The following is a 23,411-nucleotide window of genomic DNA, read 5'->3' on the forward strand; positions in this document are numbered from 1 at the left end:
CCCTAAAAGGGAAACGATGACTGACCTATCCCCAGAACACTCCAGCCTGTACCCGTGAAACACTAGCTCTTCTTTCTTCGCTGCTCAGTAGACCTTGAACAAAACAAAACGTTCAAGTCAGCTGAAGAGGAAGCTGTGACATAAAATGTTGGGGTGGCAGGAGTGTCACCACCTCAAAGACAGTGAAGGCAGGCGGCAGGCAGGTCACTGGGACATCTGCCGGAAGGTGGAGAACAGAAAGGGGCATATGCTGAATGAGCAACAGGTACCAAGGTCTCGAGTCAGGACTACAACATGTACAGAAGTAGGGTATGTATGTGTGTATTTATGTGTGTTTGTGTGTGTGTGCATGAGTGTGTGTACATGCGTGTGTGTGTGTGTGTGTGTGTGAGCCTTTGTGCATATTTGTGTGTTTATGTGTGCGTGCGTGTAGATGTATGTGTATGTGTTCCGTTTGTGTGTGTGCATATGTGTGTGTGTGTATTCACCCCTTCCCATGCCTACCTTCATGTAACCACACATTAACTGTTGGAACGCCACAGCCCTTCCATAACCTAGATAGCAACTCACAGTTGTATACCGGCAGCTGCAGGAGATTCTGTCAGTCTTTGTTGATAGGATGCGTGAATCCATCTTCCTCGATCTGGGCTAGGAGAGGGGAAGTGAGAGAAGCTGAGCAGGCTGTGCATTCCTGGAATACTGCCCTGACTGTGTCGTGCAGCAAGCATAAAAGGCTATCTCTGGCCACTGGCTATCGATGACCTTTTCCTGTGACTGAAGATCAGTGAGTCCTAGATAGTAGTGGTACAAATGGAAGGAGAACTGGATGTTCTAGTGACCAGCCAACAAGCTGGATACCCTCCCCATCTAGATGATCAGGAGCATGTGAACAGTATCTGTGCTTCTTAAGCCTGCACTTGCTCTATCTAGCCTAGCCCATGGATCCTGGAAGAAAAGCCTTGGACCTAGAAAACGAATGGCAAATGCTTCCTCAGTCTCCCACCAAGCCTCCAACTTCTGGGAGCCTCCAGCTGCACATGCAGCAGGGAACTAGTTGCAGAATCATTTCCAATCTCCCAAGTTAGCATTGTCTGTTTCTTTTGAGTATTTGGGGTACTCAACCCAGTTTGGGGTGTTACCATTATACATTTCTCTAACTACCTCTGTCTGAATCCCGTAATTAGTAGTAAGGGGCCCTGCTTCCTCACTTGGTTTGGTTGTGAGTAATGTGTCATCACCACACAGGAAAGAGCTTCTGTATCTATGCTATCACCAGCGTTTATAATGTAAGCTGAAGAAAAGTGGAGTAAAGTTATGTATTGGAAGGATTCTTCCTCCCTTTTTAAAACCGAGTCTCATGTAGCACAGTCTAGTCTGCCTTGCATTCTTCACTATATAGCCAGGAGTAACTTTGAACTTGGAGTCCCTCTGCCACTGTCTCCAGGGTCTGGGATTACAGGCCTCTATTACCATGCCCCATTTAAACGGTGCTGGGAATTGAACCCAGGACTTCTCGGATAGAGATAAGCACTACACTAACTGAGCCACAGTCCCAGTCCCTGTTTGTGTTTCAAAACAGATTTTTCGAAACACAGAAGTCTCCTTCCTTGTCTTGGAATAGCTTGCTTCCTGGCAGACATGTTATTTACGTGTTTTCTCTGTTTTAGCTGTCCTGGGGATTAGAACCTGGGCTGTAAGCATGCTAGGCAAGCACACTGCCCCTGAGCTACAGCTCCTGTACCTGATGAAGTGTTAATCCCTACATGACCTCAGTGGTCAGCCTGTGTCTCTGTACATTCCTAGAACTGCACAAAACCGAACCACCACCACCAAGTCAAAACCCCTACATTGAACCTTCAAGGAGTTCTGGGTGAGCCCAGGTCTATTGTGGATCACACAGAGGTTACTCTAGGACAAAAGGATCTGAGAAGAGTACTGAAATTAAGAAAACGGTCTTTTAAAATTTATAAAAGTTTTATTTGATCAGAAGTGAGGTTTTAAGTACTTGAGATTCATGCACTTATGGGCCAGTAAGAGGCTTAGCAGGTAAAGGCTAGAGAAAGTGACTCCCACACTTACCCTCTGCATTTCACATGGCCTGTGCACACAGACACACTCACACACACACACACAATTTCACATCATTTTTAAAATTGAAAACATCCTTTAGTTCTCTTCTTCTTTCTTACTCATATAACCATCCTTCCATGAAACCAGATCTGCAGCTCTTCAGCACATGAAGGGAACTAGAAGCTCTTCGTCACGTTCCTTTTCCAAGCATGCCGTGGCAGAAGGTCGTAGGAGCCTCCTCATCTCTTCTAGACCTGTGCACCAGTTGCACTTATATAGTTGGCAAAGCCAAGGTGAGAATCCAGTCCAGAGACTTAGCTGATGTTGACAGAGCACTGCCAGTGTGCAGGAGACACTTGCTGTTGCTGTGTGCCTTGCTGCATGTAATCTTGGGCTAACAGTGCAGGGTGGTGTCATCTGCCTCAGGTGGAATACTGAGGAAACAGAGTCCCTTTGACTTACAACAGCTGACAGGGCTGACTCTGAGCTTCTCCCAAGCCCGTGTTCTTCTGTAACCAGACAGCTGCTCGGTAATTTGTTTCTAACACAGAGCATAAACCTCCCTCTCTCTGAAACCAATTTTGAAAACTGTAGGCAGAGAAGACAGACAGACAGACAGACAGACATTCCTTGGGCCTTTTCAAATGTGGCCACAGTTGCATGCAGATGGGCCTCGTCTGTTCTTAAATTGTTGCTTTAAATGTTGCCACCGTGGCTCCCAGGCTGGTAGGGTTGTTTTTGTTTTTGTTTTTAATGATATTTGGCATGATTTCTGTGCAGAGGAATGCTACCCCGTGCCATTGTGTCCCTCTTCCCAGAAGATGAGCCTAGGCCGTCCAGGGCCCACCTCAGGGAATGTGGATCCACAGAATGAAGCAGTCCCATTCAGAGCAAATGACCATGTTACCGGGCTGGCAGATTGTTTTTGTTATTGAATAACCTGAAACACATCAACAGGTTCCAATTAAATTCTTTCTGTTTCTAATTTCACTGATGATCCTCTCAAATAATATTAGTGAGTTAAGGGCCAACTTAAAACTTAATGTTTTGTAAATTGATTTGAGCTTTTTTTTTTTCCTTTTTTTTTTCTTCCAAAAATGTGTATATGTGTATGCAAGTGTACTTGCTGCCTGTGTGTGTGTGTGTGGTGTATGTGGGTGCACTTCCTGCCTGTGTGCGGGGTATATGCAATGCACTTGCTGCCTGTGTGTGCATGGTATATGTGGGTACACTTCCTGCCTGTATGTGTGGTGTATGGGGTTGCACTTGCTGCCTGTATGTGGATACACTTCCTGCCTGTGTGTGCATGGTATATGTGGGTACACTTCCTGCCTGTATGTGTGGTGTATGTGGGTGCGCTTCCTGCCTGTGTGTGCATGTGCACAGGTGACGGCCACAGGTGACGGTGGGTGTTGACAATCATCCTCTAGCAATCTCCGCCTTGATCATCACTATTATCTTTACTACAACGTCTCTCTGAACCCAGAGGTTGCTATTTCAATGAGGGCGTCTCGCCAGGGAGATCCCAGGGTCCTGTTGCCAAGTTCTGTGCTTTATTTGGCTGCTAGGAAACCAAACGCAGGCCCTATGTTTGTGGAACACCAGGCACTTTACCTACTGAGCCATCTCCCCAGCCCAGGATGGTGTTCTTAGTTCCTATCCTTATCCAAGGGGAAGCGCCTGTAGGACTCACATCAATGAAACACGGACTCTCTTTCTCAATGACCTAAGGCATAGACTAATTTACAGGTGGTTTCTTCAGAAATCCCAAGCATCTTCCAGTGGGGCAGAAGATATGCATCCAGTGTACTTCCGTGCTCCCCTCCACGCCCTGAGACTTGAACGTGAGACAGAACTAGAAAAATACTTGATCAAGATGATATTTTCTTAACATGTGGCTAACAACATAAAATGTTTATGTGTTGTCGTTGTCTCTGGCATGGGGCTTTCTGTGTAGGTGGTGGCAGAGTTCCTGTGGGTTTCATAAACACTGGAGCCAGGAGAGTTGCGATATGTACCCTCCGTGGCCACAGCAACAGGAAGGAGTTTCCTAACCCACAGTGTAGGTGGAAGGTGGAAGAGAGGATGTTTTTTTTTCCCACCCCCAAACTGTTTGAAGTTCCCAAGTACTCCAGTGGGACTGCATAAGAACGGTGCTCTTAGGAGTTCTGAACGCTGGGCTTTGGAGGCAGATGATCTCGTGCCGAGATGTGCTCTGGTCGGAATTGCTGCCTACAATACCCTGTGGGTAAAACGGATATTTCGAGCATGACTGAGCTTATTAAGAGCCCTACAGGGCTTCCTCTGCTGGGGTTTAGAAATTTCAAAGGGTTGGGGAGTGGGTGGAGGGCAGGATTACGGACACGCAGTGTGGCGAGGGCAGGAGGACGGAAGTAACGGGCTTGGGATGTATCATTTGTGCCGCTGAATGGCACCAGGCCAGCGTGCCCGTGTGGGCTGAGAATGTCAATTTAGGAAGATACAGTGCAGGAGAAAGTTCAGGTGTTGCTGATGCAGATAGACGGGCACCAAGGAAACCGTAATTAGGGGAAACTCATCCAGCTGATCTTGCTTTGATGGAGAAGTAAGTCCGAGTGCAGTTAGTAAAACGTTTCAGGGTTGGAAATTAGAGGTGCTTAAATTGATTTCAAAATCCCCAGTATTTCTTTAAGGAGGGTATGCGGTTCGTGTGTTCAGAGGGCTTGTGACTCCAAAGATGAAGAAAAGCTGCTTTTCTGGTGTCCCAATCCCTGTGTTCACTCCTTGGAAGCTTGAACAAGCTCCCCCCACCCCTCTCCAGTGAGTGAGCGAGCGCTACAACCTTCCTAGCTTAGATTGCTTGAACTTCACTTTCTCCATCTGCCAAGTGAAGATGTCCATCCTCTGGGTTCATAGTTCCTGAGTTGCCTTTGCTCCAAAATCCAGTAGCTCTTGGGCAGTTTTCTCTTGCAAAGGTGCTCGATCCCAGGTCCCATGGAGAAGCAGAACAGAGGAATGCAGCCCAGGCTTGTGGTGGCCATTCCTCCTCTCTCCTGCGTTCCTAGGCTGTGGGTGAGAGGCCCCCGTGGGAGAGTGAAGACCACCAAAAGCCTTCCCCTTTTCACAAAGCATTGCATAACAGAAGTTGCATGTCTGGCTCCCACTACAGGGAGTTGAGCACAGCTTCTGCCTTTACCTGGGTCACTGTCATTGCCTGCGAAGTATGTTCTGTTCCTTCCATCCTCTTAACCCCTTTTCACTTCAAAGCTCGCTCTGTCTATAAGTCGGGACAAAGCACACCCCGACATATGCTGCAGACCATGTTACAGGCTCCATGGCTTCTGCACCCTGACCTCGCTGCCTCCTCCTGCTGGATGAGGAAACCCTGGGGTCTGAAGGAAGGCAGCAGCTCTTTTGACATGAATGTCAAGGAAGTTGCTACAGTGCTTATTGCCCCCACCCCCGAGTGGAAGACATGACTCTGGCTTTTTCAGATTCTCACTTTCAGACTGAGTCCAGAATTTGGAAAACTTGGGGATACTTTCTTAGAAGAGGAAGACTTTGATAGTTTGGGAGTTCGCAGCATTTAAGGCTTCTCTGCTGAGAAGTTGATTTGGAGGATTGGAGAGATGGTTCTACAAGTGTGAGAAACTGAGTTCAGATCCCTGGCATCCGTGTAAAAACTAAGTGGCCTTAGGAAACAGAAAAGGCCTGCTGGTTACCAGCTTGGCCAGTCAGTGAGCTCCTGCTTCAGTGAGAGCCCCCCTGCTTCACAAGACCAGGCAGAGAGCAATAGTGGAAAGCATACTGCATTGCCCTCTTGTCCTCCACGTGCACTATATGTGCGTACACATACCTGCACATTTAAGTTGATTTGGAAAATATGGTCCTGTATCTTAGGCATCGCTGTATATGCACCAGACCCTTTGTGTAGCAACTAAACTTCGCATGTCCTTGACATTGCCAAACTTCTGTGGGGTCACAGGTACCGTTGTAGGGGGTGAAGTGCAGTTTGGCCCTTTCCCATTTCTGAATGCTTCCATTTTTATACCACGGATAAAGTAATTCTTGAACACCATTCCAAGTTCCAGACTCATCTATGCTTTATGGGCTGGCACTGTCTGCTTACTGGGGTTCAGGTTTATAGAGATAGTTAATCTACCTGTTAATTCCTTCAGCTTCCAATGAAAATTCCCGTGAACCGTAAAAAACCAGCCTAGAGGGTATTCCAGAACATGTCTGGAGGTGATGAAGGGAGACCTGGGGTAAAGGTTCAAACAGGAAGGAAGCAGAAAGCCACCTGTATCTCCCTCCCTGTGTATGACCTTCCCTGCTCCCAGCCCCGTGGGGTCAGGTGACATCACAGGACTATGCAGGCACCCTGTACACAGTGTCTGAAGGGATACCCTGAGTTCACCCTCGCCTTCAGAGGTCCAGATGCTTCTCATACTTTGCTTCAGTCTCTTACATCCAAGGGTGATACTGGATAGGGCTGAGCAATCAAGTAACACTTGATGATTTGGACAGCACCTTAGAGGAAACCAGACATCTGAGATCAGGAGATAATAGTTCAAAGACCAAATAAAAATTTACAGACATACAGTTCCTAATTAATTGGAAGAAGCAGAAGGAGCCTCTCCCTGTTGGCATTTTCATCCGAACTGTTCAGTCAGCTGCCGTTCTACCCACTGTGCCTATGATGGCTCGCAGTCTGGACCCAATTTTGTAGTTGTTGTTGTTTTGGTTTTGGTTTTATTTTTGTGTGTGTTTGTTTGTTTTTCTCTGTGTAACTCTGTCCTGGAACTTGATCTGTAGACTAGGCTGGCCTCAAGCTCACATAGATCCACCTGCCTCTGCCTCCCAAGTGCTGCAATTGTAGGTGCATGCCACCGCTGCCCACCTAAGTGCTCAACTATTAATAGTTTTAAAAATGGTTTTAAAAAGAGAGTGGCATCTTGAACTTTGAATGCCTTCCGTGAACTTTTTAATGGTGGGCAGTACCATTTTTAAAAACAAAACGAAACGAAACAAAAAAAAACCTGGGTGAAACTGAGAAGTGATCATTTCCTGAGTACTCGGATTCCTGTTGGCACTATGGGACATCAACACCTCTGATGCGCTTTAGCCGAGTTGGTACCTTTTTCCCCAGGGTATTACCCTTATCACCCCCTCTGCTCACAAAACTCAAGCAAAGTAAAATGAAAGCCAACAGAAGTCTGTGTGTGCGCACATGCACACTCAGAAAAAGAGAGAGACTCTAGAAATTTTTTTGTTTGTTTTGTTTTTGTTTTTGCTTTCGAGACAGGGTTTCTCTGTGTAGCCTTGGCTGTCCTGGCACTCACTTTGTAGACCAGGCTGGCCTCGAACCCAGAAATCCGCCTGCCTCTGCCTCCTGAGTGCTGGGATTAAAGGCGTGCGCCACCACGCCCGGCCTTAGAAATGGTATTTCAACAGTTGCATGGTCTCTTTTCTAGGTACTTTTGAACAATGAGATAGGCTGATTATGAATATTCCATGTATTTATGCTAGTGATAGTATTTTTCAGGATGTACAATTATCAGGGACAATGCTTTTCTACCCTCCTAGATAATTTAAAGGTGTAGCTGAACTTTTTTTTTTTTTTTTTTAAATGATGGCTACTTGGTAAGTAAAAGTATCTAGTAGGATGGTCCTGGGAATACCTAAGTCATGTTTCCAGCCAAGTTAAAAATAAATACACACACACACACACACGTACAAACAGTTACGGGGCAGCCATGAAGTAATTTTATGGTTGGGGGAGTCACCACAACTTGAGGAACTGTATTAGAGGGTCGAAGTGTTAGGAAGGCTGAGAACCACAAATAGTCAGAACTCCAAAGCCTTCCATCAGGAGCAGAGCAGCAGGATGAAGGAAGTGGTGAGCAGAGAGGCAGGGGCCTCAGAGGAGCAGGCTGAAGGTCACTTGACCAGCTGTTGATATCTGTGCTGTGTTTAAAAAGTGCGTGCTTCTCTTCAAGAGCTGCGACTGATTTAAACGCAGCTGTGCATCCTGGAGGTTCAGTCGCATCAGTGATCCTGTTCAGGTCGGGGCTATAACGATGTCACAGTCCTCCTAGTTCCTGTAAACTTGACTGTGTGTGTACAGTGACTGAGTTGCCTTAGACACGTTTCTCAGGGATGTTTTTTAGCGGTAATTTATTTCATACATGGACATAAGAGATGGCTGTAATGGGGTTTAAGATTCCTAATCGCACGTAGTAAAATAGTTAAGATTCTAGAAACGAATGAATCTGGAGACATTAAGAGGTGATATAAACTGGAAAAGAAAAGGCTATGCAGTAAAAATAAACCAGCTTCATAATTAGTCACAGGATTGAGGTGTGAGGTACCTGTTACCCCTTCTGATCTTTCCCAAAAAGGAAGAGTGGACTGTGGACTGCATTTTCCTCCTTTTCATGGGGAGTTCCTTCTCTTGGAGCAACATGAAGCGAGACAACTACAGTCACCAGAGGCATTGTTTTAGAGAAGATTCCAGGAGTTGGTTTTGATTTTTTTTCTTCCAAACTATGGCTAGGCAGCCTTAGAGCAGCTGTTCTTACGGTGTATGGGAGCAGCTGTGAATAGGGGATTCATGTCCATGTACACGTAACCATCCGAATTCTATATGCGCGGGTAGTCTATATATGCGGGTATCTTTCACATTTATTACTCTCTCCATGAACCGCCTTGCTTTTCGTAACAGAACTTAATCCTAGGCCTCATGTGCTCTGCTCTGAGTACTAGTTGTCCCATGGGGGACACTGGTCAGTCATTTCAGTCATCTTCACACAAACATGTGTGTATGGAGAGGGGCTTTTGCATGAACTGTTAAAGCCTTGCACCCTTTGGTGACACAATGCCACTAAAATCAAGTGGAAGAGGTGACATGAGCGGGCACACAGATTTAAGGCACTGACCTAGGAATGTGTGTATTGATGAAGTCACACCATCAGTACAGATCTCTCAGCCATCACCAGGTGTGCGATTGCCCCAAAACAGGCTCAAACACCCGTTTAGAGAGGTGCAGTCTTATCCGGGTGGAGGTGGTATCGACACTTGGTAGGCAGAGAGGCAAGTGGATCTCTGTGAATTTGAGGCTAGCCTGGTCTACAGAGGAAGTCCCAGGACAGCCAGGGTTTACAGAGCAACCCTGTCTTTAAAATAAGTAAATAAATAAAATAAAGCAAACAAACAAAACCAACAGCAAAAGATCTGCCTGAGCAATGATGGGTGCTTGAGACCTCCCCTCTGAGCCTGGCCTTCACTTGGTCATTACAACCCCCCGCCCCGTCTCCCACTGATTTGCCCCTATGGAACCCAGGCCTGCCTTGTTAGGAAGTAAGTAGCATTTCAGAGCCCACACGGCTTCACATAACGGCTTCACATAACTCTGCGTACAGTACCAGAGAATGGAAATAGGGCTGGACGCACGCACAGGCAGAGAAGTTATAAATAGAGAATACTCTCTCAATTCCGCTTCAGTTAGTCATGGAGCGGCCGTGTGAGTTTCATAAACTTATAAGGAATATACAAACAGTTCCAAATTTAAAATAACTTAGGGTAATTTTTAAGTGTGTGAAGGGTATTTTTTTCCCCATCCTGTCCATTTGAGCATCTGTGACAGGCAGTCACAAGTGATCTTTATGTGCTCAAGCCTGCAGGGGAGTCGGCCCTCTGCAGGGACTTCTCGCTTTTTTTCCTTTTTTCAGAACTCTTGAGGACAAACAAAGTGTGTGCACGCTATGACTTTTGTGAGACAGAGATTCTCCAGCCGTGAAGCAGCCATGAAGCCGCCCTCCCCTGCTGACCATGCCCCATCAGCTTGAGGGCCCTGTCTGTCCTGACCCCCATGCCAGCTCTCTTTTGTTTGTTTTCTCCCCTGTGTTAAAATCTGCCTGCAGTTTTTCAAATTTGTATGTGGGTTTTAAAACAGGTTGAAAATCCAGTTTTCGACTATTTAAAAGTACACGGGAATTAAGACAGTCTGTGAGAACAATATAGTGCCGATTGAGCTGCACCCTTCGTCGCCATCTTTTCCGTTGACACTCTCTCTCTCTCTCTCTCTCTCTCTCTCTCTCTCTCTCTCTCTCTCTCTCTCTCTCCCCTGCCCTTCCTCTTCTCTCTCCCCATTTTAGCAGAACTTCAGTGTTGCAACTTCAGCATCCGTTTGTCAGGCATTTCTACAGAGCTCAAGCTCGTGTGTATGCACTTGGTTTTCCGTAGGTCGCACAAGTAGCTTGCTGAGCAGAGTGGAGACACAGTCCACACTGTAGGTGACAATTCCTCTACAGATAATGCCCACTGTGACAGCCCTACCTATCAAAGAATGGCCCAAGTTAGTGTGGATAGAGTTAGCCAAAAATATAGACTCTGGGGTGCAAACAGACCCTTCTCAGCACCTTGCCTGCACCTCAGCATCCACCATCCTTTGACCTCCTTCCCCCTTCCAAGTTTGTCAGTGTTTCTGGCATTTCTACTCCTAATACCTGTGATGTTATCACTCCACATTAATAGAAAGGCTCGCTTTCCCACAGTGAGAATCAGGACAGCCCAAAGCCAGAAGGACTAGTAGACACCATGCCAAGGGTGAATCTTGAAAGCATTGTTTTAAATGGAAGACAGTGGCCACAGGAGAACACCCTTTGTTTGATTCCACTAAGTAAAATGCTCCTGGCAGGCGATTCAGTGGAGAAGTGGAGACATTAAGATTAGTCATTCCCCAGAGCTGGGGGGAGCTTTGCTATGTATGGGCTTTTTGCTTTGGGATGATGAAAATATTCTAACGTCAATTGTGGCAGTATTTGCACAACTCTATGAAGACACTGAAAACCACCAGACTTTCTGCTTTTTCAAGTGTGTGTGTGTGTGTGTGTAAAGCTGATATTACAAAATGTGCCGGAAGAAGAAAGGGAACTCTTAGCCCACCGTGGGCAGAGCCCTCTCTGTTCTGCCGGCCTTTGTTATTTATTGAAATTTCCTGCTCTCCCTCTTTGGGTCAGCTGCACCTCGGTCCTCACTCTTTCCACGCAGCTTTCTAGTTAGAATGTTGCTATTTATAACCTCCCTCCGCCGGCTTCTTTGTTACCCCTTTTGCAGTGTTTGTTTTCCTGTTTTCTCAGTACTCTGCCCAGCACTGCTTGGTTCCCGAGGCCTCAGTGATCCCACGGGCATTGTCAGTAGGCGATTGTTTCTTTTGCTCATTAATGAAATGTTCCCAGATGCTTCAGCAGCTGAACTCTGTGGCTTACCTTCTGTCCTGGACTGTGCGATGCTACTCGGTTATTTTCTCCGAGCCTTCAAACTGTGCTCTCCCAAGAAGAGGACGCTCTGAACTGTTCCCCGACTTAGAAACATTACTGGGGGAGGAGACTCCTACCTACACCACAGCATGTATGTGGCAGTCAGAAAACACTGGGTAGGAATTGATTCTGTCCCCCTCCACCGTGTGACTTCCGGGGGGGGGGGTGTCGAACAGGCCATCAGAAGGATAGCTGTTGTATCTACCCACTGAGCCATCTCAACTGGCCCTGACTCAGATTTTCTTCCACGACAAAGTTTCCGTTTTACAGAACTGTGTGGGATTGGTAAAGAAAATGCTTCTGTGCTGTTAGAGTGGGTTTACAAGCTTGGGAAGGAGCAACTCTTAAGTGAGGCATGAGCTGTGACCTAGGAAGGTTCCTGGAAGGATGCTATGATCACCTCAGGGCATTTGAAAACCTCAGCATGCTTACTGCATTCAGTAGACTTATTTGGTCAGAGCTGAGTCTGAGGAGCCTGTAGTCTTTTGGGTCTTGTTGGTCGGGTTCTCTGACCTCACAGTCATTTCCTATCAGGTAAGCCATGCTGACTGTGCATCATTCAGAAGAGAAGCTTCTGTTAGTGTGCAACTTTGCAGTGGCTCTTAGAGATGCCAACAAGATCCAGCCTCGAGGCCGGGCAGGGTGGCCCACATCTTTAATCATAACACTCTGAAAATGGAAGCAGGTGGATCCCTAAGTTCAAGGCCAGCCTGGTCTGTGGATCAAGTTCCAAAACAACCAAGGCTATACAGAGAAACCCTGTCTCATGAAAAAAAAAAAATCTAGTCTTTTCAATTTGTGGCAGAAAAATGTCCATGAGACTTCCATTGGCTACAACTCAATAGAGGAAACCGAGTTGATACATATTATTTCTCTAGTATCACTTGTATGCAGGAGGCGGGGCTCTTCAGTGTGTGTTACTTTGTTTTGTCCTCTAGATTTAGGGATATACCTCAAGAGAGTAGAAAAGGGTGCTAGGGCTTGTGGTTTATTTCTTCCTTATGGTTGCATGCTTAAAAAGAAAACTAGCATGCAAGCAACTCCCCTGCAGCATGCCTTTCAGACAGCAGAGAGGCTCAGAAGCAGTCCCACACCACGATGGGAAGATGTGTGGAGAGGCTGCTATCATCTGTTGGGGACTCTGAGTGTGACACCCAACAACGGCACAGCAGCCTGATCCTCTTGCATGAGTTCTTTAATCTCTCTGCTGTCTCCAGTTTGTCCATCTCTAAGTGAAGGATGCCTACCCTTTGTGATTGTCAGGAGGATTAAATAATGTATATAAATAACACACCTAAAGTGTCATCAGGCATATGGGAAATAACACTGAAAGTTAACTCTGTATTAATAAGCAGCCTTGTATTTTGCCTTTGTGGTATAAATTGGATTTATATAAGAGAAACTCAGACAGCTATTGTGGAAAGGCTGACCTGGGAGATCTCGGTGATTAGAGGCATAGAATGAGCCCACAGAGTGTGGACATGTCCTTACTTATGAGATCTGAGTCTGAGCAAGTTACCCTAGCCGTGGCAGACCACATCTTTCAGTCTCAGCATATTCCACACTGTTCAAATGATCCTGTGCTGTTAGAATAGGGTTGCGAGCAAGTGGGAGAGAGCAGCCTTGCCCGGAATGTGCCAGACCTTCATGGAGCACTGAGGAGTGAATGCTGCCGGAAAGTCACCTGGGAAACCAGATCCAAATCAGTGCTGTCTCCCCATTGAGGGGCACTGCCTGCTGTCTCCCCATTGAGGGGCACTGCCTGCAAAGAAGTGGGCATCCCTAGGGCTGCTTGGAAGACTCTCTAGGGATTTTGCAGATGTATTTGGAATTAAGATGGGGACCTGCCTGTGACTCTGGCTGTCTGTGACTGGACCGTGCTACCAGCAGAGCAGTCCTGCAACTTTAAAGGTGTGGAAAGCAAAGAGCAAAGCCAAAGGGGAGCAACAATATGTGACTTGTAGCCCTTTATATACTCCCCAAGAATCAAGAAACTGCCCAAGTGTGGGTGCACTGTTCAGGGCTCTTCATCTTAGGAAGCAAGCTAACCCAGAGCAGTTGAAAAACCCTTTGAAAGTCAATAAGGAGGAAATGACTTACAGCATCAGATACTGGAAAAGTTAGGAGCTCTCATGACTAGCGTGCTAACAGGTCAAAAAAGCACGCGGTCCTGTCCTCTCTCCGTCCAGCTTGCTGTGCTCCAGGAGTGTTCTGCTCAGGGTCCGCTTTTCTCCCGTGGAAGTTCTCCATCTGTCACAGCCTTTCCGTTCAAACAGAAACTGAAATAGCTTTGCATTCTGGCTTAAAATGACGTCTCCTCTGGATCTGCCTACCGCCCCTCCACAAAAGGAGGTTGCTTTGGTTTGGTTCGGATTGGTTTGGTATGGTGTGGTGTGGTTTGGTTTGGTTTTTGGCATTAGGCAGAGAATACTTTTACCCATGTGATTTTTCGGCCTGGGCTTTTAAGACACTGGTTGCCACGTGAAGTTGCCTTTGCCGTGTGACAGACTATGCAGTGGCTACTGTCTTCCAGGCAGACATGCTTAGACGCGGTTTTAAACTCTGGATGCTTGCTCAGTAGTGAGGCAGTAGAGTTCTCCTTTTGACGTTGCAAAGGCCATAAGTATGTTTTAGGTTCTTGCCTTCCTTTTGGAGAAAACATTCTCCTTCCTCCTCATTCTCTGACTCTCCCACCCTCGATCCCTCCCCCTCATGGGGGCGGGGGGGGGGGGGGGGGGGGGGGGAGGGGCGGGGAAGCACTAGTTTGACTTTGTGAGTTGAGCCACAGACTTTACTAGGATGCAACCCAGAAGCCACACCCACCATCTGTTCCTTATGAGGTATACTTGTCTTACCTGATGCTGGTTAATTTATGAAGAAAATACTTTTTCATAGTTCTGGAGACAGAGAAGTCCAAGGATGTAGTGTCAGCCTCTAAGGAGGACCTTCCTATTGCATTATGGCATGACCAAGGCATGACTTGCTGAGCTTGCCTGCTTGCACTCTCTGTCTCTGTCTCTCTCTATATATATAAGATAAAGGCACTACTACTACCACAATGATGTCCCACCCAGTGACAACCATACAATCCTAATTCTCTCCCAAAGGCCTTACCTCCAACATAGATTAGATTTGGTTTGGTTAGATTTAGTCAGTCTTACCACCACACCATAATGACAATAGCCAAATCGCAACATGTAATTTTTGTTTCAGAGGAACAGTGAAGTCATAGGAGTACCTTTATATGAGGAGATTGGAGTGGGGAAAGGTATGTGAAGAGAGATCGTAGAGGGGTACAGGGAAGACTAATAAACTGAGAGCATTGTGATGCTTGTAAGGTGGACACAGCACAGACCCCCCCAGCTGGGCTTTTTTCTCCTTGTTCTTGCCATTGGTCCCCTGCTCCTCCTCGGTCAGGCACAGTTCCTGCCAACAGAGATACTCATTCTTTGAAAACTGGAACTTCCATCCAAACTATGAGGAGCCCTGAGTTCCCTGGCCCATCTTTGCCTTTCCTGAAAGGTAGCCAGGCATGGGAGCATCATGAGCATCCTCCTTGCTGCTGGTTAACTTGAGGACAAAACAAAAGGCATGGCCAGCCTTGGTGATACTCTGCCCTTGGGCCCTTGGTACCATGGTTGTGCCTGGAAAGTCTTACAAGTCCATTATCAGGAAACCGGGGAGGTGGCTCAGTGGTTATTCACACGCGTTGCTCGTACAGGGGACCCAGGTTAGGTTCACAGCACACACATAATGTTTCACAATCTGTAACTCCAGTTCCCCAGAAACCTGACATCCGCTTCTAACCTCTGGGTACCAGATGTAAAAGTGGTACATAGACACACACATAAAGTAGAATGTATAAATCTTTACAAACAAATACATGTGATGGCCCTGAGTATTACATGTCCTCTTGCCTTGGAAGGGGCCAAATGGACGAGGGGGAGGGGGAAGAGGAGGAGGAGAAAAGAAAAAGAAGAGGAGGGGCAGGACGGAGGAGGCTTCTGCATGTTTAAGTACTGGGCAGGATGCTCCCAAGATTAGCCACGAGTCTATTTCAAGGCTTATCCACACACTCCTCCGTAGAGTGCTTGGTTGGGTTAATGAAATGAGAAAGGCTCCTTTGGAGCTAGGCCACTAGAGCCTGAAGACAGGTCTCGTTGGCTTAGTTTCGAACTGGGGAACCCCGTGGAAATCCTAGGTGTGGTGTTTAAAATAATAATAAGATCCTTGCCAGAGAGACTTACAGACTGATAACAAATGGCTTTTTAACTCTGTTCTAGAGTTTGGACTACAGTTGAATACGATGTTCGGAGCCTTACTCCCCATGGGCTCTGACAGTCACCCAGAGCACCTGATAGCTCCCCCTTCCCTCACTGGCCTCTGTGTTCCACCAGTGTTTTCCACTGTCTTGTCTAATGCTTCCATCCTTCTGTTCTACGGTCTCGTTACCTCTTCTTTCCATGTTGGACTCGGAAGCTTTAGCTTGCTCGAACGTCCACAGACCAAGTTCTATCCCTCGGCAGTCATCTGGGTCACAACTAAGTTTTTGGTAGAAGCTTGTGTGGCCAAGGGACCCCTCTTTCCTTGTGGAAAGTGGAGGCTCCCATCACCAAGAACTTCAGCATCGTGTGCTCTGAAGATGCTGCTTCTCGGAGCTTTCGGTCATGAAAGGACTCACTGACAGAAGCAATCACAGGCTAAAGGGAAATAAGAAAGAACTTACTAAATGCAAGGACCCTAGGGAGGAAGAGCTAAGCTGATGTTCGAGGTTTGTTTGTCCTATCTTAAAGGAATAAAGAGGAGTTTTAAAATGTGTGGCCTCTGTATGCACACTGACCCTGGACCTGTCCTTCTGATGGCTGACACAGGACATGCTGTAGCTTTTCTGACTGTTTCAATAAGGTTTTGTTTTTATTGTCTTCCCTGAATAATGGCAAGGAATAGAACGGTCTCATGGGCAAACTCAATTTGCTTTCCTTCGCGTCCTAGTTCACAGCTTCCATTTCCTCTTTTTAAGGTTGGACTGCCCTTTAACCATGCCTGTGCGCCCCTCCTGGGGGCGGGGGGGGGAGGTCCCCTCTTTTCCCCCCATGGTGCTGTAATTGGAAATTTGGTTACTGCACTACATTTTAAGTTTTGGCACTCATGGAGAGCAGCCATCCATCTGCTGGCGAGACGCACTGCCCCGGGCTTTTCAAGAAATCCCTTAATAGTCCTGAACACTAATAATATTTATATACATCGAGATGAGACAAAATTTACAGCAGACTTCTGAAGCTGGCTCCAGGACTGTCTAATCCCAGACTACCCTGTGTTCTCCTGCTGCCTCCCGGAATCCTCTGTGCTGGAGAGAGAGCCACACCCCTTTCCTCCCTGTAGCCACACAGATCTCTAGAGTCAGTCCCCTAGCAAGCAGGTCAGCCTTCCTCCATTTTCTCTCTCCCTCTCTGCATAACCCTTTTTTGTCCTCCTCCACCCACAGAATATCAGATGCACATTTGTTCACAGTTGGCATCACTGAATGTTAAGGGACTTATTGATCTGGTATATGCCTTAAAAGAACAGTTCTATCCATAAAGACAGTGTTTTTAACTTTACAGTTCTTAGTTGGGAAGAAGTTCCCATCACAGGCCTGGAACAGGGCTCAACATGTCTCGAATTTAGCAAATCCTTTGTCAAGTATTTCTGTTTCTCTTTCTCATCCTGGAAAGATGTAGCATTTGCATTTGGGGGGTAACTGATTCAAGACAGTGTACAAGGTTATTTCCCCCTGCTTTATATGGTATGGGCTTTTACTACTATGTAGCTATTTGACTTTATCATCTATTGTGATGTATCATTTTCTTTCCTATGTAAGTAAGTAAGGAGCTCCAAAGTTGGCATCTAGTCCTCATTGATAATCTCTGCTGATAACGGTGAGCTAACGAATCGGTTTTCCTCTCTAATCACAGAGCATGGTGTTGGCGGATAGCTGGGACAGCTGCACCAGGGAGCCTTTAGCGAGTTACGTTGAACTTTATCTGTTTTTCGGTGTGAGCCATAGATGGACAGTGTAATCAGTAGCAGATTCCTCTCCCCTGGCTGTTCTTCTGTCCTTCTGCCCACTCTGGTTATCATGCCTTCACTATACAGCATGATGACCTTTCTAGTGTGCGAACCTAGCCCTTCCCTAAAGCAGGGTGATTTCCTGCTGTCCGTCAGTTGGTGTGCCTGTGGTGCCTCCCTGAGCTGGTCCATTTTGTTCCCAGCAACATCTCAACCTGTATTTACATCTGAGGACCTCTGTGACGGGTGGTCCTGATGCCCCTCCCCATCGGCCTTCCTTTTTCAGTGCCAACCTCACTATCTCTGAAGACCCTTCCAGGAACCCACAGTACTAGGAACACCCTGTGCGTGGTCCTTCCTGCTTCCCTGGTGTGGTATCCTTTCCTTGAGGTCAGGGACTGCCACCGCACAGCTGTACAGGATGTCCAGCTGCACACAGGTGCAGCGTGTATCCAGTAAATTCTGGTTAGATAAGTAAATGCCAACAGATCGTTGACTTCTGTCATTGACGGATTAAAAAAACAAAATTAACACAAATAACTTCAGTGCTCATTTAAACCCCAAACCTTGATGTAACCCGTGCAGTGCATATGTTTAATTAAGTCATCAGACTATATCATCTTCAACTATGTCATATATTGATGTGTTTGAGTGAAAAAAGAATCAGTGGTAGTGTGTGAAGCTAAAAACATGGTAGGCTGTTAAATCAGTGAACTCCATTTTACTGTCTTCGAGGTAATTGCTGTGGTAGACAGTGTCTGTATTCTGACATTAGGGGCTCCTGCAGTTTTGTTTGTTTGTTTGTTTGGTGTTTTGTTGTTGTTGTTTGGGGGTTGTTGTTGTTGTTGGTGGTGGTGGTGGTGGTGGTGTGACCAGAGATAATTAACTTCTGTTTGTTCCTGAGCTAGAATGGATGTCCAAAAACAGCCTGAAGCTAGTTATAATAAATGAATATCATAAACCAGCTGAGAAGGCTTTCCGTCTTCGCTTGAGTGTGGCTCTGAAGATAGGTCTGTGTGGATGGTTCAGTTGCATAGATAAAAGTTGGTGTCTCTTCACCTGAAGAAGTTCAAAGGTCAGCAGCTGCAGTGCTAGTCTAGAGCAGTGGTTTTCATCCTTCATGCTGTGACTATTTAATACAGTTCCTTATGTTGTGGTGACCCCAACCATAAAATTATTTTGTTGCTACTTCATAATTATAACTTAGTACTCTTATGAATCATAATGTAAGTATCTGATACGCGTGATGTCTGATATGTCACCCCTCAAGAGGATCACGACCCACCGGCTGAGAACCATTGGTCTAGAGACACCAGCCATCTTGAGAGGCCGAGCTCCTTTGAACTCACTATGTTGCCTCATGTTCCGTCTGAGATGGCTGCATGAATATCTGTGCATCATTTCTATGTTTCAGCCAGCAAGAAAGAAGGAGACACACACTGTATTTTTTAAAGGAGTGTTCCAGGAAGCTCTAGTAAAATTTTTGCTTATAGCCCATGGGATGAATGAACTTCAAACACAGAGCAGCCACACTCTAGCCACAGTGGAGGCTAGGAGGCCTCAGAGCCAAAGAGATGACAGCATGCCCAGAGGAACTCCTACAGGGGGAGATAACCAGGGAGGGGAAATGCCCCGATGTTTCTGTGGAGGGATGACTTTAGAGTCAAATGCAAGATTACATCACTTTGGCAGTGTCCTGAGAACTCCGGTCTCCTTACTGGGTTATGCTGCTGATTCAAGTGTTGACATTCTGGCATCTGTTTTTAAGTGCAGTGACACAGGAATTCTCGGATGTGACTTACAGCTGTGTAGACAGACTGGTGTAAGACTCCAGAGAACATACTGACTCAGTGCAGTCAGTTCTGAAAACTGATGCTAATGGCATGCAGAGGTGCCCACAAAGATGGCTGTGCTCATGGAACAGTAATGTGTGGGCACGGAGGGCACGTTTGATGCTGGGGCACAGCTGTAACGGTGAGACATAGCGAGATTGCTGTATGGTGGTATCCACTCCAAGTCTATCCAGTGCTTTCTCCATAGATCAAGGTTTACATTCAAGTATGTGTAGTCATATACCCATGCACAGGAAGAACCCGGGAAAGACCACGTCATGAAGGGTTAGCAAAGCAGCCGTTTTGGGGGCAGATGAACTTGTGTGTTCTTTATGTTAATCTGTGGTTACTGGGGCTTAATTTGGTTTAGTTTTGGTTTTAGAGTAGATTTTTTTTTATAATAAAACATGGAATCTTGACTCTTTGGTACATCACAGTTAAAATATACATATTTATGTAGTTCTGTAGTATTTCCAAACAATTCCCTCCCCCAATTGGGTACATGTAATGTTAGCCAGATTTGTTTGTTTGTTTTATATGTTCACAAGTAAGGATCATAGGCGTGTGTTCATTATGACATATTTACAGAAGTGCATAACAGTGCCTGTTTGGGGTGTGAGTTTAGATCTGTGATTACTGGACCTGGCCTTTAACTTAACAAGGCTTATAGTAGGTGGCCCCTGGGCACAGAAACCCTGTGTACTACCATTCTGTACCGATAGTCCAGCAGCTTGCTTGTGATCTGGAGGTTGTGTTGTGAAGAGACATTGCAGATGCGGGCATTACCAAAGACCTTCTATAAGCACTGGGCACTTCAATTGTAGCTTGTTCCTCTTTAGAGCCCATAATTACTTCTGTGCCCATGGCAAAGAGTAGCCCCTCCATAGCCTGGATTTCTTTTTCTGGAGTTTGAGAAGAGAGAGGCCGTAGTCACGCAGTGCTTTGTAAAGGGTGTGGTTAACGTTTGCTGCAGTAACCTAGAGGTTTTGACTAGTCCCCTGTTGTATTCGGTACTTTCCTGTTGCTGTGATAAAATACCTTGACAGAAAATGGAGCCAGAGCTAGAGGTTTATCTTGGTGTACAGTCCCAGAGGGGACAGAGTCCTTGTGGTGGCCAGGGGGTGGGGGTGGGTGGCTTTAGTCTTGTCAGGCAGGAAACACAAAGTTATCGCATTCCACCCACACACAGGAAATAGAGAAGTGGGTCAGGCTGTAAAACCCCAAACTCTACCCCCAGCAAAGGACTTCCTCTAGCTCCCTGCTAAAGGCTCTGTAACCTTCCCAAACAGACCACCACCAACACAGGCCTGTTGTTCACATCCATGAACCTGTGTAGGGCATTTCTCCTTCAAACCACCGCACTTGTTATGCCTCCTCTCTTCATCACTTTGTATGCATGAGGGAGAAGGGAGTGTGCACAGCCCAGTGTTCAGGCATCCACTGGGGTCTTAGAATGGAATTCTCATACAGAAGGAGAGCTGAAGAGCACAGTGTCTTGTATAGTCCTAGTGGCCCATATTGTCTGTATTTCTCTCTGTTCACCAGTACCATGGGCTCCCTTTTAATGGTTGTGGCCACCCCATTTTGAAGAGTCCATGGGTTTTAAATGTTAATGGCTCATCCCATAGCAAACCAGGAGTCTAAAGGAGAGAATGGACTTGGGTTGGGTTGTGTCTTTACCCAGGTGGAATTCACAGATGGTAAGATCTATGCAGATGTCAGAGAAGGTGTGCTTTTCTAGCCAGTCTCCGGTACACCATGCTGGTGGTGGCAGCGGATGACCCAGGGGAGGCTATGTAGCCCGTCATCCTCACCACCCTCTCTCCCTCTGTTCCCACAGTGTGCCCAAGTGTGTGCGGGAAGCGAGCCTGCACCGAGAACAACGAGTGCTGCCACCCGGAGTGCCTGGGCAGCTGCCACACACCGGATGACAACACAACCTGCGTGGCCTGCAGACACTACTACTACAAAGGCGTGTGTGTGCCCGCCTGCCCGCCTGGCACCTACAGGTTCGAGGGCTGGCGCTGTGTGGACCGCGATTTCTGCGCCAACATCCCCAACGCTGAGAGCAGTGACTCGGATGGCTTCGTTATCCACGACGATGAGTGCATGCAGGAGTGTCCCTCAGGCTTCATCCGCAACAGCACCCAGAGGTCAGCGGCTCTTGTCCCCAGGCCCAGGAGGGTTCTATGCTGCATAGCCCCTAAGTGTAGGACCTCCCAGGGGTTCACCCAGATGGGTCTGTCAGAGGGTGATGGCTGAGCTTGTTTTAATGCGAATCTTGGAGTGCTGGGTCTGTTTCAGCTTGCTTTTTTATTTTTAAACTTTGAGGATACCTTGCTAGCACTAGAGCGTAAGAATTAGCTTGCTGGCCAGGTGCTCCCGAGCCTTGCTCCCCGTGCACCTGCAGAACTGAAGCGTGAGCGGTGGAGACTTTAACTACAGATACTCCTTCCCAGCTTGCTACTCTAGGCCAGTGAAAGCTTTGCCAGTCTGAGAGAGAGTGAAGACCACCCTCACCAGCATTCATGAGGCCTGGAAACAGGCCTCCCACGTCTCATTGCAAGCCTGGGCTCTGGGCATGAACTAGTAGTCCGATCTGCCATGTTTTCTGCCATAACCTCCTTTCTCTAAGCCTTCCACCATCTTTGTGGCCTCTGGTTTTCCTTCCTGGACTCTGAGGCTTCACTGTGGAAGCAGAGCTGTTTCTGACTGAACAAGTAGTACTTCCACAAACTTGTCATGGGTGATGTTCGTGAAGACAGGATTTTATAACTCTGGGAACACGGGGCAGTCAGAGGTCTGGGGTTGTTGTTTCCCCCTCTGAACAGAGCAGGGGACTTGGGGGAAGGCTCCATTGTAATTCATTCCCTGCCTCCGGTACTGTACACACATACACATTTCTGAGCCTCTGAAAATGCAACTAGGAAGTTCTGAATGCTGCCCACACTTGTGAGATGCCCTGGATCCAGTCCCCACCTTATAGGAGGTCCTCGATCCAATCTCTGGCACATAGAAGGACCTAGGTCCAGTCTCCAGCATTGGTAACAATTCTGTAAGTATATAAAATATATAGTTTTGCTACAGTCACTCTCTATAAAAGATATTCAATACATCTTCAAAAAGAAATTCCATTGCTGCTATACTATTTGGAGATGTCTCTAACTGTAAGCTGACTGCTGGATCAAACCAAAGATTAAATTTTCTTTCATAATGCTAAGATGAAAAGTAAATTCCTACCTGTTTAATTTCTGCGCCATTATCACAGCAAAAAGGAAAAGATCAAATATTTTTAAATGATTTGGTAAGCCAGGGACTACAATGACTCAGAATTGTATAATACAGTCTACTAAAAATAAGTCTGCCCTTTTTTTATTCATGTGTTGGCAGTCTCTGTTAGTCAACTCTCGGTTACTGTAACAAAATACTTAGGGTGATCAGTTTATGAAGAAGAGGAGGAGGGGGGAGGGGGGAGATTGGTTTTAGCTCTTGGGTCCATTGCTTTTGGCATGTGCCAAGGACAGACAGACCTCCTAGTAAACCTACCTTGTTAAGCTGTTGACTAAGCTATTACTAGATGAGCCTTTGAAGGCACTTTACATCTAAATAATCACTGTTTGAGCATATAAAAGGGATGTACTAGTCTACATCTTGAGCCAAAGACCTTTGTCTGGCAGTGTGAAGATGCTTACCCACAGTCCAGACCATGCCTTCCTTCTGGGGCCGGGAGCAGCGAGGGAGAGCTGGCTGGTAAGAGGGAGAGCTGGCCATCGAACTCACTATATCATATTTGACCTGCAAGTTTATTTCCTCTCCCTACTGAAAGGCATTCAACTGTCCTGTAACACACAGTGAGGATGCTGTGTCTTCATAGGAGTTGGGTCTCCTTCCCGCCAGTGTGCTCTTAAAGCACTGGGCCGCTACTCCCTGCCCGTTCGCACAGTCTCCCATTTTAAATTAAAATACTATCAAGAAATAATAGCTGTCCCTCTCCTGGCCTTTGAAGCCTATTTAGCACTTACTTGAAAGTACTTTGAAAATACTGTTTGTGCTCTGTCTAGACAAGAGTGGATCTTAGGAAACTTAAGCTATAATCAGAACACACCCTTATAGAAATGTTTTCAATTGCTAAATGATTCCTAGACATTTTAACAAAGCAGGA

General features: G+C 46.6%; 1 protein-coding gene across 4 annotated transcripts in view; it reads left to right on the forward strand.

The window, feature by feature from the left end:
- Igf1r (insulin like growth factor 1 receptor) overlaps positions 1 to 23,411 on the forward strand; it is a 284,480-nt gene that overhangs the window by 194,117 nt on the left and 66,952 nt on the right. For all 4 annotated transcript variants that reach the window (XM_021166846.2, XM_029479326.1, XM_029479327.1 and 1 more), the window contains one exon: positions 21,090 to 21,402. In XM_021166846.2, the coding sequence (XP_021022505.1) occupies positions 21,090 to 21,402 (313 nt within the window). The remainder of the gene's footprint in view (positions 1 to 21,089; positions 21,403 to 23,411) is intronic.

Source organism: Mus caroli, chromosome 7 (assembly GCF_900094665.2).
Source record: "Mus caroli chromosome 7, CAROLI_EIJ_v1.1, whole genome shotgun sequence".
In the NCBI taxonomy this organism is placed as follows: domain Eukaryota; kingdom Metazoa; phylum Chordata; class Mammalia; order Rodentia; family Muridae; genus Mus; species Mus caroli.